General features: G+C 41.5%; 1 protein-coding gene across 2 annotated transcripts; it reads left to right on the top strand.

The window, feature by feature from the left end:
* Positions 1-408: 408 nt before the first annotated feature.
* atf3 (activating transcription factor 3) lies at positions 409-5442 on the top strand. 2 transcript variants are annotated; one of them, XM_037537546.1, is made up of 4 exons: positions 409-592; positions 1497-1753; positions 2390-2497; positions 3633-5442. In XM_037537546.1, exons 1-4 carry the CDS (start codon positions 577-579, stop codon positions 3891-3893), a joined length of 642 nt encoding a protein of 213 aa, XP_037393443.1. In that variant the 5' UTR covers positions 409-576; the 3' UTR covers positions 3894-5442. The 2 variants fall into 2 exon arrangements, with proteins under 2 accessions (XP_037393443.1, XP_017556547.1); XM_017701058.2 differs by lacking the exon at positions 409-592 and adding an exon at positions 787-997.
* The last annotated feature ends 11730 nt before the right edge of the window (positions 5443-17172 follow it).

Genomic DNA, 17172 nt, shown 5'->3' with positions numbered 1-17172 from the left:
GCACCATGAATTTGCCTTTAAAATCTCATTTTTAGTCCGAAACCTGATCTCAGTCATCGTAAATCAATATATTAGTCATTATGGAAGCACGTTACACACAATTTTGTGTAATAACTTCTATGAGACAGATTGCAGATGGATTAACCGCTTCTGAGGTCTGGTTCCTACCACCCCCGCTGTGAACCGTTCTAACTTGGTAGTTTTCTCTAAAACGTAGCACTTCACGCCAAACCGCTCTCAACCCCTTTGTTTACACTTTAACGCCTACATTAAACAGACCTTTTGAGAAATAGCTCAAATGTCTCTTTAAGTAACAGGTTCCCGTGTCGTTTCTACACCTCCGCCAGCAAAAATAGATCCACAGAAACGCAGCTGTTACCTCGAGAAACCCTCAGTCTTCAGATCCCTGCTTATACTTGTGGCTCGTTTTCAGGGTCTGGTCAGTCAGCGGTCTATATGAGCTGCTTCGCGGGTTCATCTCATGTGCTTAGAGGAACGAGTGTGGCTGTGGAGGGAGGCCGGAGCTGAGCCGGCCTCGTTCTAGCGAAGCTGCTTTTGGTAACGATTCAAGAGGACATGCCTGAAATCGCAGGTCATTAGACCGGCATGCCTTTATTTGCTCATTAGTGTGAAATGTTACGACTTACATTCCCTCGCAGTGAGAGGTGGGTGGGTGGGAGGGTGGTTAAGGGTTAGGGGCGGGGGGATTGGGGGGGTGGGGGGGGTTAGGGGCTGAGCCCGTCTGTCCACTTATGGTGTGTGCGCAGAGGGTTTGCCTGATTGCATCATCGCAGAGCAAAGCAGCTCTCAGGGCTATAAATAGGATGACGTCAGCCTGGCCCGGCCCCCTTTTTACTAGTAGGATGCCTCGACGAGTCTTACTATAAAACAGGGGTGATGCAACGCGCCGGCGAGAGCGGCAACTTTCCCAGCTGAGCGCGCCGAGTATAGAAGAAGTCGAGGGCTGAGTTCAGGTCAAACGCTCGCTCGGACCAAGGTGAGTAACCGGGCAGGGGGGGGGGGGGCAGCTCGGGCTGCTAAACTGATCGTGGACGTGAAGTTTGATTCGTGGGCATTGTTATTGTGGCGCTCCGGCGCGCTCTCGTCTCCAAGCGCGCGCACCGAACGCGCGTTTTTCGAACTATTTCTCCGTGTTGGCCGGTTCCGTTGGACCTGCGACGACTTTAGGGAGGACTTTCATTCAGGTAGTCCAGCGAAACCGTGTCTAAAACACACCGAAGCCGCTGTGAAGGTGAGGGTAAACCAGGACCGGATTAACGCGTGGACAGCGTGACCGACGCTGACCAGCCTAAATCAAATACAGTCCGTTCAGATGGTGTTTTATCCGTCATACTGCAGACTTTGGCAGAGCCGATCCACCTTCCTCGAAAGCGACTCGCGTATAGCGCGCCGTTTTTATTCTATGTGTTGTTTATTTTAGGGGAACGTGTAAAATCCCCTCCCGTGTTAACCGGGAAACCTGTCGCTGTGTGTAGGTCTCAGAATGATGCTTCAGCACCCTGGGCTGGGTCTGGGTCTGGGTCCTTCAGAAATCAGCGCGTCCGCTCTGGTGCCCTGTCTGTCCCCGCCGGGCTCCCTCACGCTGGACGACTTCGCCACTTTCAGCCCGCTCGTCAAGGAGGAGCTGCGCTACGCCATCCACACCAAGCGGCTTTCCAGCGGCATGAGCGCCGCACCGAGCTCCAGCAGCTCCAGCTCGGCTGCCCCCAGCGAGCCCCCCGCCAGGAGAGAGGTAAGCTCAGCCCCTTTCACTCCTCCTCCGTTTGAGCTCTCGGCTGCCTCGACTCGGATATGTTCCCCGAGGAATCGATTAGGGTGCTGTCAGTGGTTGAGGCCAGTTTGCTGAGTAAGACAGATTATAGGTACAGCTTCCGACAGCAGAAAACGTGCGCACTGCTTAGTTCGGCTTAATCTGGGAGCTGAACTGATTATTAAACCAGTGCTGCCTGAACTTTTCCTACTCTTCAACTTTAAATAGCCTCTTTACTTTTTTGGGTGACACTTTACTGTAGGGCGCTGTTCATAAGGCAGCATGACACCTACATAAGCCTGTCATTACAACTGGCATAACTCTACATAACTTTTTATAAATGCTTGTTCAAATAAGCATCATTCTATATCAAAGTTACATTTGCCAATTTTGACTTGCCATAACCAGCTAAAGTAGCCTTTATGACAGATGATGCCTGTTGTAATAAGCATTTATAAACAGGTATGAAGGGGTAATGTCAGTTGTAATGACAATCTTATGTAGGTGTCATGTAGCCTTATGAAAAGCTTCAACTTTTAAAAGCAAAATCATGTGAAATCTTCATTTATGGTAGGAAATCTACGTTGACCTTTTTAACCAGTACTTTCCTCCCCCCAGCTTAGCTCTGAAGAGCTTGATCGGAGGAAAAGACGGCGTGAAAGAAACAAAATCGCTGCTGCCAAATGTAGAAACAAGAAGAAGGAGAAAACGGACGGTTTGCAAAAGGTAAGAGTCGGTCAGGAACGTCTTTCAAGATATAAAAAGGGGGAAAGAGTTTTGACCAACTGGTTAAACTCTTAAAGCCACATTTCCGTTCTTATAACTATGTCGTTACATATTAGTCTTAAGGTAGATATTAAATAATACACATTGAAATTAATAACTGAGTTTTTGAACAGGTGTGAATTAGTGATGAATGAATTTGGGAGAAAAACAGCCCAAAAATCTCATTATTAGACATTTATAAAGTTAACCGAAAGCTAAAAATGTGTGTTTGTCGTAGTTTGTTCGAATGGAAATGGAGCACATATTTAACCCTCTACTGCACGGTGTCGTCACATGGCAACAATTACTTTATCTTAATTTTCTTCATAAGCAGTGATATAAAATTTCTGTTTTATTATTTAGTTGTGTAAAAAGGGTCTTTTACTTTTGAAAGGACAAATAGTTCATGGCATCACATGACCAGGAATTCTTATTATGATGTTGTTATTACAATACATTCCAAATACCAATTGAAATGGTGTTAATTTCCAATATTTTAAATGTCGGGTCATATATTCCACCGAGTGTAAGTTGGATTTGTTTTTTTCTTGGGATTAAGGATGTTTTTAGAGAAAAATGAGATCAAGTAACTCACAAAATTTTAAGAAACAAATATTCTTTTTTAGAAAAATTTCCATTATTTAAGCAATTTCAAATAACATACACTGTCACTGGATCAGTCCCCCTCTTGTCAGTGGGGTGAGACCCTCAAGGCTCCAACTCAGTACCTTTAGTCAGGGAACATAACTGAACCATAATCTACTGAAATGATATGTTCTAAGCTGACTACACACACCCCGCCTCGCCTCCAGGCTTTTATTCTACTGTTCTGTTATAAAACATTCAGTTATGAAAAGGTAAAAATACAAACTTTTCACCTGGAGAAACTGATTTAAGGTTCACAATCAGACCCTAAACCTGCCGTAGAACCTTTGAGGGAAGATTTACACTGTTTGATCTTGATGAATTTAAACGGACCTGAACAGAACCTTCATTTCTAACAGTGTAGAGGGTTAAATCAAGTGAAATTTTAGTGTAATATTTATAAACAGTCCTAAATAAAATTCTTATCTTTCTTGTCGACTCAACTCTGCAGGAATCCGAGAAGCTGGAGTCTATAAATGCTGAGCTGAAGGCGCAGATTGAGGAGCTGAAGAACCAGAAGCAGCAGCTGGTCTACATGCTCAACCTCCACCGGCCCACCTGCATCGTACGTGCCCAGAACGGCCAGACGCCAGAGGATGAGAGGAAACTCTTCATCCAGCAGATCAAGGAGTCCACCCTGCAAGGTCTGAACCTGACCACCGTCGGACCAGCACACCCCTCCGCCGTGCCGACCTCCTGCGGCCATCTCTGAGGCAAGGACTTCAGAAGCGTCCGGCTCCTGTGATAAAGTTTCAGCAAGTTTCTGCCAAGGAGTATCGCAGGATCCGACTGGAGCCTGCGGTAAGGGACTAAGGACTAAGGAGCAGGTGGGCACGTCCCACATGCTCACGATGGAACTCTTTTGTCAAAGCACTAACATTGAAGGACATTCGATGTGTTTTTACTTTGTATGCTATTTAAAACTGTACACTGTTGTATGACGGAACCTCTGTAAGCGCACCAAAGCATGGCATCACGTTGTCCGGCGTGATTTCATTGATGTAAGCCAACTCTTATAGCATCTGTAATCCTGGTGGCGTCCCTGCAAAAAGGACTGCTAGTCCAGTGAGGCAAAACAAAACTGAGCTCACTGTGTTTCGTGAGGGATGTGGTGGATAGTCATGCTCCAGCTCATTGATGTAGAACGAGATAATTTGAAGTGAATGAAGTATGACGTTATCGACATAGTTCCATAGTCATGTGTGGCTTCTGCTACGTTAAATGTCGCTATAATCTGCCACATGAAAGTACTCAAAGCTGCTACACTAATCTCTCAGGACATGCACAATGTATTGCAGGAAACTCGGGCAGAAAAAGGGAACGAGGAAATGGGGCTGAAGTGGACTCTGTGTTTGCAGGCCACTGCTGGCTAATGGAGGATTAGAGCAAAGAGCGAGTGACGTAGAAGCCGGTTTCTTCTGTTGAACTTCCACCACTCAGCTTGTTCCTCTTATCATCTCAGAAGTCCAAATATGTTTTGTTACAGTGAGTGCTGTGAGTGCGATAGCCCGGCTATGCCTATTGTCCAATGAGTATTTGGAGCTATTTTGTGTCCGTATTAAGTCGTGTACGTGTTTTGAAATGTTATACTGTATTTTTTTACATAACGTAGATATGTGGTTTGACCTAAATGCACAAACCTGCTACCTTAAAAGGTATTTCATGGTATAAAGCTCTTAAGATGTTTGCAGATACGGTCTTAGCACTCCTGTCAAACTATTTCAGTGTTGCTCTGCAAGAATCTGTGGTGCAGAAATCCCCTTGGTAGGCCTGCAGTTGGTAGCTGGGTAGTGTAAGCCTGTGGCAAGCATTTCCCAACTGAAACACACTGAATTTCAGTTTCAAACAGAATGGCAGAGAAAACGAGGAGAATCTGGCTTTTTTACAGTTTCAAAGCGAACTACTGAGCACTAGAAGAAAGTTTAATGTATTTATTCATGTGGGATGAGAGACGCAGGCGTCAACAGCTTTTTATGTTTGTTTGTTTGTTTGTTTGTTTCGGGTCGTACTTTTGAAAAGGAACAGAATACAGAACTACTGTCTGCCATTTTCAATCTGAAGCTAAGCTTTTGGTGGTCAGACTTTTTTTGTTCCCAGCCCTGTTTCACTACTTCAAGCTGTTCACATGCACTTCTAAGAACTGTTCATATGAAGCTTGGTTTTAAAATCATATTAAAGTGTAACCTGAAGTGATGTTAATGACTAATTTTGGTTATTTGTGGTTTTTTTTTGACACTTTAATAATAAAACATTAAAAAATACACCTTGTATGAGTCTGTAACTGCTATTTGTGGAGTTCAGCGAATCTTTTGTTATTAAATGTCAGCAATTTAGATAATAAATCTATAATAAATAATTTAAAGGTATATTAAGATTAAGTGACCCTTATTAGTCCCACATTGGGGAAATTTGACCTCCACATACACACTAGTTAACACACACACACACACACACACACACACACACACACACACACTAGGGGGCAGTGAGCACACTTGCCCGGAGCGGTAGGCAGCCCTTTCGGGGGAGCAGTTGGGGGTTAGGTGTCTTGCTCAAGGACACCTCAGTCACGTACTGTCGGCTCAGAGGATCAAACCAGCGACCTTCCGGGCACAGGGCCGGTTCCCTAACCTCCAGCCCACGACTGCCCCAAAGTTATATACAAAATTATGCAATAAGATCTATAACCTGAGATAATAATGACTGTACCTAGAATAGACTGTATCTAGTTGTGACAGTTCCGGTTTGTATTTTTAAATAATTTTTTGAACTCAAGTTTTAGAAACTCCTTGTTCTGCCCTGACTTTCCTCTTTCTTCATGCAAGTGGGCTATCTTAAAAATATGTATGTAAAAAATGTGTATTTAACTGCCAGTTTGACAGTAAATCAAACAAATGAAGGGTGTCTAACTTTATTAAGTGAAGCTACTACTTCATGGAAATGAGGTTTTGATGTGAAAGCAGCTGATTTGTGTCATGTGAACTCTTTTAAATGGGCAGTGAACACTTATCCCTGTGTACATGTTGACACAAGCAGGTTTTCAGGTCAGAGGCTAAATAAGCATTTTAAGCCAGTCATGCCTGGCATGAATCACTGGTCGTTATCTTTCAATTAAAGAGAAAACCAGTCAGTAACATCTGACTCATCCCTTTCCCATTAAAAACAAAAACAAAAAAAATCACCAATTTCAGGAGCTGCAGCTCTGAAAAAGTACCATTTCACTCCCTCTAGCCCTTTGGAATTCCACAGAAACTACACAGAACCTAGAAAAGTGATAGTGAAACACTGGCACAGGGCTGGTGGGGCTCTGATTCACAGGGAATTAACTACGCAACAGGCTGTTCGGTAATTTCCAGGTTGGAAAATGGTGGCCGTGAACTTCTCAAGTTATCTTTCAATATTACCTTCCTTCTCTTGCCTGGAGGGAGCAGGACAGATAACATATTAACACATTAATGTGGTTCACGTTTTGGTTTCACTCACAAATCTGTTCACTAAAGAATCTGTCAGCAGGTTAAAAAGCATTTTTAAATTATTCAATAAGAAGCGCAGTAAGCAAGTAAATGATAGGAATTCACCCATCAGTGAAATGACTCAAAGTTCGTTCTAAACTTCAAATGAAGAGTTAACAAATGTAAAACCCAAATGATTCTTCTGTCAATTTCAAGTTCATTTCAAATAAATTCAAAATTTAAATTGAACTCAAATTTCAAGTGATCTCAAAATTTCAAATGAACTCAAAAATTTCAAGTGATCTCAAAAATTCAAGTGAATTCAAAATTTAAATTGAACTCAAAAATTTCAAGTGAAATTTCAAATTAACCCAGTTAATCTTTTTGAAGTCAAGTCAGCTTTATTGTCAATACTACAGTATGTACAGGACATACAGTGAACTGAAACTGCGTTACTCACAATCACATTAAATAGACGGTAAACAGGAAAAGTGTGAATTCATACAGATACTAAAAAACACTAATTGTAAAAATAAACACTAATTATAGAAAAATAGAATAATAAAATAATAATATAAATATAAGAAGGTCTTGAAATGAACACTAAAGTGCCATAAGGCACATTCAGATTAAGGTCTGTGGGTATAAATAGTGCAAATATGAACAGTAGTGCAGTTAGACTGAGCTTATGGAGCAGTTAAAGTGATGGCTGCGTAACAGTCTCTGAGGATGTCAGAGTTCAGGTTTTTTTTTTATTTAAAAGCTGCCTTTTTTAAAGCCTTAAGAAATAACAAACCTGAGATTTCAAAGGTTTAAAGAGTTAAACGAATGCTTGCACAACAGGACGTCTTCCTTACGTGTCTGAAGCTTTAGAAGAACTCTGTAATAATGAAAGAGCCGTAATGGTTTCTAATTATAAACCCTCCCTTATCTTTCTTGGAACAAAAGCATTTGCGTATGTGATTATCGTCTTCATCCTGTTGTTTTCTGATGAAATTGTTCTTTTATTTACTCTTATCATTTATGGCAGGAAAACACATTTATGATGCAACCGAGTCGGTGGTGCCACACGTTGCACCATAACAGCTGATGAAGTGTAAGGCGTGTGTTGTAAGAGCCTCGGATGAGAAACATGAGAAGTGTGCGTGTGTGTGTGTGTGTGTGTGTGTGTGTGTGTCAACTTCCACTATGGTTCCGAACATTCTACCCGAATCATCTCCCCTAACTGGTGACTCTGCCCATGATTGCATACGTTTGCTTACATCAGAGCCTCAAATATGTACCAATGCCTGGAATTCGGTGTGGAATTTCAAGTGTTCCTTTTCAAGCAGGCTTTCTGCTGAACTGTCCAAAAAGCTATGCAAGCTCAACATTTACACAAGCGCATAAAGTGAACCAAAACTGAAAGAAGATGTAGTGAAATTGATGAAGAACAAATCAGCTTCTTTTCAGGTGGTTCATTAGTCTATTGAAAAACCTCAGGCTTTCAAAAGGTGGCGTCCAAATTGCATTTATAACACATGTGTAGACAGCAATAAATACTTGTGAAGGATCTTAAATGTCGGCCCTTTGCTGCCTTTCAGTGCACCATAACCGCACTTTGGCCTTTTCAGGATATTAGTCAACTTGGCCACTGTCCCGGTTTCAAACACAAGCATATCATTGGAAACTTTTTGGCTCTGATGTAATGTTTTCTGACCGAGCTCAGGGGTGGCGACTGCCGTGTTGTAACATGCGGTGAGAGGCCTTTAAAGCACGGGCACTGCTTACAGTATACAGTGCAGATAAAAGTGAAAATAATAAACAAAAGTACACGGAATTTCACCTGCAAAGCACACAGCCTACAGAGTGTTACGCAACGGTTGATGTGGTAATGTGATAAAAGGTCACTGTCATATCAAAACATCATTTGATGACGCCAGCTGCTCTGTACAGTGTTTGAAGGTGATGCTTGTAGTTACATATAGAAATGGTCCAAAACTCCTTGCTGGATCATCTGGAGAAGTGCACTGATTTTTCAAAATTTCAGCATCATTCACCCGAAAAAACATACCAACCCTCCTTTACAGTGGTGGTGATAGGAACCAGGGGTCATGCGACTCTTTTACTGCCCTGTTCGTTAGTTTAGGGCAGAGTTAGTTTAAGGGAGGAAAAAACAGAAGAAGCTCAGCATCATTTGCCTTGCAAAAGTTACAGCCTAAAACTATAATATTAACAATAATGACTGATAATTTTGACTTTATATTATTTTTCTAAACAATATAAAATATAACACTATTTATATATAATGTACAATGAATGATTTGAGAATGGACATTGAACTACAAATAAATCTTAGTTTCTTTTTATTTTAAAATGCTGAAAACATCGTAACCTGGTCTCGGTCTGGTATCTGTCTTGACTCAGACTCATCAACTACAAAGTCTTGATCATGGCTCAGTCTCTATGTATCCAGGTCTTGGTCTTGACTCAGACTCGCCTCTAGAGGTGTTGAGTTTTTATATGTAGTGTCGTTTTTTAGTGGGAAGGCTGTCACATCTGGTGCCGGTTCCCTTGAATGCCAACGGAGGTCTCATTCGATTACTGAATCATGTTGACACTTGTCTCTAGTCAGAAGCCAATTAGTGTGCTACTTGCACCTTGAGCACCTCAGTATGAAGTCTTGTTAAGGCTTTTCCTAACAATTCTGAGCAGTATATTCCTTGTATGTATTCTCTGGTTTTGACCCCTTGCTCCTGGACAGTGGTGGACGAAGTACACAAATCATGTACTTGGGTTAAAGTAGAGATACCCAAGGTAAAATATTACTTCAGTAAAAGTAGAAGTTCCTCCCTTTAGACCACTTGAGTAAAAGTACTAAAGTACTTAAGGATCGAAAGTAAAAGTATTAAAGTATTTACCTTCAAATGTACTTCAGTACTGAAAGTAAAAGTACTAAAAGCTTAATTATGGCTCTAATGTCCTGTTATCATTTTTATAACATGACTGAGATATGAACCTCCCATATATTATAGAATTGGAAGAATCATAAACACAGACAGTGTCAAAACCGTAAGAGCTTCACATGAAATAAGGCAGAAGGTCCAAAACCACAATCCAGATATCAATAACATAATCCAGGAGCAGTGGTGGACAGTAACTGAGTAAATATAATTAGTTTCTGTACTTAAGTATTTTTTCGTGTATCTGTACTGAAGTTTTTCCATTATTGGGCGACTTTTTACTTTCACTCCACTACATTTCAAAGTCTAATATCTGACTTTTTCCTCCACTACATTTTGAGAAATCTGTTGTTCCTTTTGGTTTCTGTGTGTATAAAAACGTAACATGTCAAAATGAAAGAAGCACAAAACAAGAGCACCAATCAGGGCCCAGCGGTCACGTTGTTTAGAGCTTGTTTTGACCTGTTGGTCATACCGACCCAGTGCAGCACACGGTTCAACGTCAGAGCAGCAGCGTAAAATTTTGGGATAGTCTGTTCAACATAAATGATGAACTAACCTAACTTTGTGTAAATAGAGCACAATATAGAAATATGTCCACATATGCAGTCGTGACTGACGCGGCTTTTTCCTGAATTTATACAAACACCATTTCATTTTATAGTAAATTAGTCTGGGCTGGTTTATGTTTATGAACAGAGACCTACAGATCAACATAGTAAAGGAAACTCATTTGTGATCCTGAGTTTAAAGCCAGTTTTTATTAAACTTAAACTTGGAACTAAGTTGTAAATAAATCTTAAACTGAAACTTTGCTTGTGTGTAAAAAGTGATTTCAGAGCCACTCGGTTCTCCCTGATGGAAACTGTTTGCCTTCAGTGTTTTGTGCTTATGATCATTTTAATAGACGTCAGCGTCACTAATTAATGACGTTCTATTAAAAGACTGGTTTACCAAGAGAGACACTGGAGGACTTTCACCTGAAATTAGTTAATAATGTGAATGTATCTAAGAATTATGTTTTAGACCAAAACCTCGTCTTAAACCTATCATAAAACAATGTGGCAGCCATGTAATGTCTTGTAATATCTTTCTATGAGGCTGGTTCCTATCAGAGCAGTTCTGCCTAGAAAGGTGTATTTCACTTTAAACCACTGAATGACTGTGTTTCCATAGTAACACACTGAATAATGCAGAAACTCCCCAAATTTCCAAAATTCCAGAAATGGGTGGAATTCCCCTTTAAATTACACTATAAGTGGAGAAGTTTTAGAGAGAGGATATAGTCATACATAAATGTTTGAACAATCCCAGTCACATTATACATTTTATTGACTTTCTGAGTGAAAATAAGTGAACAAATATTCTCTACAGAGAACAACAACATTTATCAGCACATTTTAGAGCATAGTTTCTATTTATTTGCTGAGCTTAACATACTCAAACAGAAAAAATAGGATATAAAATGGGCTGTATCTTTTCCACGCATCACATTTGATTATTTATTGTTTTTTCCAATCTGGTAATTTCAGCAAATAAACAGAAATAGTGCATTAAAATGTGTTTTCTTTACCAAAGATGTGTTACTTTTTACACTTAAATTAAATAAAAATTAAAATAAAAATAAGCCTATATATTTTTTTTTAAATAAAAATAAGCCTATAATTATAATAATAATAAAATTGGGGTGGGGGGGCATTAGTGATGATATATGAAATGTGATCCTAGAAGTTTCCCAAAAACGTCTACATCAAGGTGGGATGAACTCGTGGCTCAGCTGTCAGCCAAGGTGCAGAATCTTCACTCTCATCATTTAAAGATCATGTCTAGACAACATCCTTCCGGGCAGAAAAGCAACAAGCTCTCTATTTCTGCCTATGGAGATGTTCTTCAGGAAATGTTCAAGCTCTGTAACATGGTCCACATTCTTCATTTACTTCCTGTAAAAGTCCCCAGAGGTCCAGAAGGCTTCCGGAAACGTGGGGGCAACACCTACAGATGTTACCAGGAACTCACAGAACAGGAAAGAGCCGTATTATTTACAATTATGCCAAAAAGAAAAGCTTTTCAAGGTGGAGGACTCAACGTTCCCCTCCTCTTCAGTCAAGCAACCACATTTGCATAGTGCAGAGCTTTCAGAGCTGATTTAATTCACGTCATGGTCTGACAGGTGGCATCAAGAAAATTCTCAGGGTTTTTTCAGCACTCGTCCTTCCTTATGTGCACTTGCGGCATTGCGCAGGTTATTTTTGGAGCTGCAAGGAAGAAATTTTTTTTCTAGAAGGAAGACTGAATTGGACATGTGGTCTAAAGGTGAGATCAGTCATGTGTCCATTATATTGTCCATCACGTAGTGTCGGCCTGAATCTTTATTCCTCTTAGAAGTTTTTATTTCATACAGTCAGACATTAGAAACCTGATAAGCAGAGGTGGGTAGAGCAGCCTACACCTAATTTTTGTCAGAGAACTGACCAAAAGTATGTCATCGCTGTCCAAAGAAAAACAAGTGTCTCCAAAATAGGAGTAAAATAGGATCCTGTAAAAATAAATTTACAGGAGAAGGCAAAAACACTCGTACCTTTCAGTGTAAGTCAATATAAGGAGATTTTATTCCAAGTGATTTTAGAGCATTTCGATTTTAGAGCATTGGTCCATTCATCCTGAAATCCTCACACAGCATAAAGGACAGCAAAAAATGAACACAAATAGACAGAAATGTATTTTCTCATGTTTTCTCTGAAGGCCTTGAAAGTTCCCCTCTGGCATTAAGAGACTGTATCTGGCCACATTCCTGAGAGATAAAAAGGACAACAGAGTTCACTCTCGGCCAATCAGCTTCCATACCTGTTTGGACAGGTAAGTCCATATTTACAAATCAACTCAGGTACACCCTTATAAACGTTTTTCAGTGGTTCTTATGTAAAGGATACATAGAACTGTAAACACTTATAGAAACATTGGAACATCTCGACACAACTTGCACTCCACTCCTTCCTCATCTTTCACTTCTACTATCCTGACCACCCTCTTGCAAATGGCAAGAGCTAAGGAAGGCTGAGAGAAGGTGGAGGAAATCTCAGCTCGACTTGGGTCTTCACTCCTACCAATCTCTCCTTTCCAAGTTCTCACTCGAAGTTACTGCTGCAAAGTCATCTTTCTACAGAGGGAAACTGGAAGCATCAGCATCAGATCCATGCAAGCTCTTCAGAATTTTCTCCTCTCATCTTAGCTCTCCTCCTCCCCCTCCAGCCTCTTCTCTCACCCCTGAGGATTCTGTCACCTTCTTTGAGGAGAAGGTTGACAGAATCCACCAGTCTTTTACCTCTCTCCCCACTACTTCAACTAGACCTCCTCCTCTCGTTCTCAATCCATTAAACTGTTTTTCTTCTCTTTCTAAAGATGCTGTCCTTCAACTGATCAAATCCAGTAAACCAACCACCTGCCCACTAGATCCCATCCCATCTTCATTGTTTCAGTCAATCTCCAAGGACCTACTGCTCTTCATCACTTTTCTCATCAACAAGTCCATGTCATCAGGTGAAGTTCCATCAACTTTCAAGACCGCAAGAGTACTTCCCATCCTGAAGAAAGCCACGCTTGACAGCTCTGATGTCAACAACAACAGACTGGTATCATTTCGAGGCATGGAAGACAAGCATCGAGACTGTTCTCCGTACTAGCAACCAAGTGGTGGAACGAACTCCCACTGGCTGTCTGTACAGTGGAGTCTTTCGCGGCCTTCCTACACAGACTGAAGACTCTTTATACAGCACTTAAATGAGCTCTGAGTTAAATATTTATTGTGATATATTGTCCTGCACTTATATACAAACCCTATTCCAATGAAGTTGGGATGTTGTGTAAAACATAAATAAAAACAGAATACGATCATTTGCAGATCCTTTTCAATATATATTCAATGGAATACACTACAAAGAAAAGATATTTAATGTTCAAATGGATAAACTTGGTTTTTCACAAATGTTCACTCATTTTGAATTTGATGCCTGCAACACGTTCCAAAGAAGTTGGGACAGGGGCATGTTTACCACTGTGTTACATCACCTTTCCTTTTAACAACACTCAATAAGTGTTTGGCAACTGAGGACACTAATTGTTGAAGCTTTGTAGGTGTAATTCTTTCCAATTCTTGCTTGATGTACAACTTCAGTTGCTCAACAGTCCGGGGTCTCCATCATCGTATTTTGCACTTCATAATGCACCACATATTTTCAATGGGAGACAGGTCTGGACTGCAGGCAGGCCAGTCTAGTACCCGCACTCTTTTACTACGAAGCCACGCTGTTGTAACACGTGCAGAATGTGGCTTGGCATTGTCTTGCTGAAATAAGCAGGGATGTCCCTGAAAAAGACGTTGCTTGGATGGCAGCATATGTTGCTCCAAAACCTGTATGTACCTTTCAGCATTAATGGTGCCTTCACAGATGTGCAAGTTACCCATGCTATGGGCACTAACACACCCCCATAGCATCAGAGGTGCTGGCTTTTGAACTTTGCACTGATAACAACCCGGACAGTCCTTTTCCTCTTTGGCCCGGAGAACGCGACGTCCATGATTTCCAAAAACAATCTGAAATGTGGACTCGTCAGACCACAGGACACTTTTCCACTTTGTGTCAGTCCATCTCAGGTGAGCTCAGGCCCAGAGAAGCCGGTGGCGTTTCTGGGTGTTGTTGATTTATGGCTTTCACTGTGCATGGAAGAGTTTTAACTTGCACTTGTAGATGGAGCGACGAACTGTGTTTACTGACAATGGTTTTCTGAAGTGTTCCTGAGCCCATGTGGTAATATCTGTTACAGAATGATGTGGGTTTTTAATGGTCACAGGCATTCAATGTTGGTTTTCTGCCTTGCTGCTTACTTGCAGACATTTCTCCAGATTCTCTGAATCTTTTGATGATATTATGGACTGTAGATTATGAAATCCCTAAATTCCTTGCAATTGCACATTGGGAAATGTTGTTCTTAAACTGTTGCTCCCTTTATACCCAATCATGACACTCACCTGTTTCCAATTAACCTGTTCACCTGTGGAATGTTCTAAACAGGTGTTTTTTGAGCATTCCTCAGTCTTTTGTTGCCCCTGTCCCAACTTCTTTGGAACGTGTTGCAGGCATCAAATTCAAAAAATTAAAAAAAAAAGCAATAAAGTTTATCCGTTTGAACATTAAATATCGTGTTTTTGTAGTGTATTCAACTGAATATAGTTTGAAATGGATTGAAAAGGATACTTTCTCTAGACAGACAAAGCACTTCTTGTAAGTCGCTCTGGATAAGAGCGTCTGCTAAATGCTGTAAATGTAAATAGTCCTTTACAGTGTTATATAGTTCTATGTGATGGAAAGCATGTTGTTTATGGGTCTTTTAACAAATATTCTTCTATACATAGCACCAAAAAGGGTTCCTCTGCAAGCACATAACATCAGCAGGGTTGAATATCTATATAATTTGGGAAAGCATGAAAAGCATAAGTAGATTAAAATGGTGATGTAGTTCAGAGAGAAAACCAAAATTGAAACTGTGCGGTCTTATAAATCAAAGACAACCCAGTGACCTCAGTGACAGTTTACATTTTTTTTTGGCTGTTATCTAATTTAGTCATGTTCAGTTCCACCTGCTAACTTTCACTTTCACGCTTTACCACTTCGTTTTAGACCAGCAAGAGTAGAACAGCACCCAGCAGACTGAAGTTCCTGTGCTGACACATACTGGCTGTACTAATAAGTGCCACTACCTCCTCTGAGACACGTGACATACCACCACATCTTTTCAACGTGCAGAACCATAGTTGGACAGCTCTTGGAAGCTGGAAGAGAACAGTTACTGCAAATTCAGTGATGTCACCTGAAAGACGCCCACATTGGCTGACGTTGCGCTGAGTGATGCCAGTTATGCTCTCGTGGATTCCGAGCCAAGCTTGGGATCCCCTGATGATAGGGCCAAGGCTTAGATGTAGAGCTGGGGGATATGGCAAAAATGCAATATCACAATACTTTAGAGTTTTTTTTGTGATATATGATGTGCCAGGGTAATAGACAGTGCTGTGAAAAAGTATTAGCAAATTTCTTCTATTTTTGCCTATTTGTCAAAGTCAAGTCAAAGTTTATTAATGTAACGCTTTTTACAGCAGGTGTTGTCACAAAGCAACTTTATAGAAATATCTGGCTCTGAGACCCCATGAGCATCATCAGTGGAGACAGTGGCAGGAAAAACTCCCTAAGAGTGAGAGGAAGAAACCTTGGCTCAGAAGGGGAACCCATCCTCCTCTGGACCACACCGGACAGCAAACAGTGTTAGTATAAAATATTAGAATACAAAATGGGGAAAAACAGGCAGAGCAATGGTTAATTAGATAGTCTGAGTTTATTCAGCAGCAGCAGGAGGGTCAGTTCACGCAGGTGAGGTTTGCACAGCGTTGTGGAAAAAGGTGTACATCTAAATGCTGGTAATGTATAAAGTGACATGTGTGGATGATATAGTGGAGGCACTGATTCAGTAAAGCAGCAATAAATAAGTGCACATGAAGTGCCATTGCAGCGATTGTCTAATTGGAATTTAAGAGTCTTACAGCTTCAGGGTAGAAGCTGTTCCTCAGTCTGGTTGTTTTGCTCCTGAGGGGAGCGGAACAAAAAGTGTGTGTGCTGGATGGGTGGGGTCCTTCATGATGCCAGTGGCCCTTTTCCTGCATCTGGAGGTGTAAATGTCCATGGTGGTGGGAAAGCTGACTCCAACAGTCCTCTGTGCAGTCTTCACCACCCTCTGCAGAGCTTTCCTTTCTGCCACAGAGCAGCTTCCGTGCCACACGGTGATGCTGGAGCACAGAACGCTCTCCACCACACATCTGTAGAATGAGGTGAGGACTGAGCTCCCAAGTCCCTCACGCCTCAGCCTTCTGAAGAAGTATAGGCGCTGATGTGCCTTCCTGATCAGGCTGGAAGTGTTATTACTCCAGGTAAGATTGTTACTTAGGTGTACGCCCAAGTACCTATAGCTGGAGACCACTTCCGCTGCAGATCCGCCGACATGTAGGGGGAGGGGAGGGATGGTGTTGCCCCTTCTGAAATCCACAATCATCTCCTTTGTCTTCTTCTTGTCTTCCTTGTCGTCTTCACGTTGATGCAGAGATTGTTCTCACTGCACCAACTCTCCAGGTGTTCCACCTCCTGCCTATAGCCAGACTCATCACTATTTGTGATGCATCCAACCACTGCCGTATCGTCCGCAAACTTTACAATATGACAGCCTGGATGGACGGCTGAGCAGTCATATGTGAGCAGTGTAAACAGGAGGGGGCTCAGCACACAGCCCTGAGGGGAGCCGGTGCTGAGGATGATGGTGGAAGAGGAGATGTTGTGGATCCTCACAGACTGTGGCCTGTTAGTCAGGAAGTCCAGGATCCAATTGCTGAGAGAGATGCTCAGTCCAAGTGTGTGGAGTTTGTAATCCAGGGTCTGGGGAATCATGGTGTTAAAGGCAGACGTGAAATCCACAAAGAGCATACGGATGTAAGAATCCTTACTCTCCAGGTGGGTGAGGGCAGTGTGGACCACAGAGGAGATGGCATCCTCTGTGGATC

This window comes from Pygocentrus nattereri, chromosome 4, assembly GCF_015220715.1.
Source record: "Pygocentrus nattereri isolate fPygNat1 chromosome 4, fPygNat1.pri, whole genome shotgun sequence".
In the NCBI taxonomy this organism is placed as follows: Eukaryota; Metazoa; Chordata; class Actinopteri; order Characiformes; family Serrasalmidae; genus Pygocentrus; species Pygocentrus nattereri.
This window is presented reverse-complemented; position numbering and strand designations above follow the sequence as displayed.

Excerpts from the sequence above, each read along its gene's own strand:
- atf3 (XM_037537546.1), top strand. Across the intron at positions 1,754-2,389 it reads AGCCCCCCGCCAGGAGAGAG|CTTAGCTCTGAAGAGCTTGA; the intron begins GTAAGCTCAGCC and ends TCCTCCCCCCAG. Across the intron at positions 2,498-3,632 it reads AAACGGACGGTTTGCAAAAG|GAATCCGAGAAGCTGGAGTC; the intron begins GTAAGAGTCGGT and ends TCAACTCTGCAG.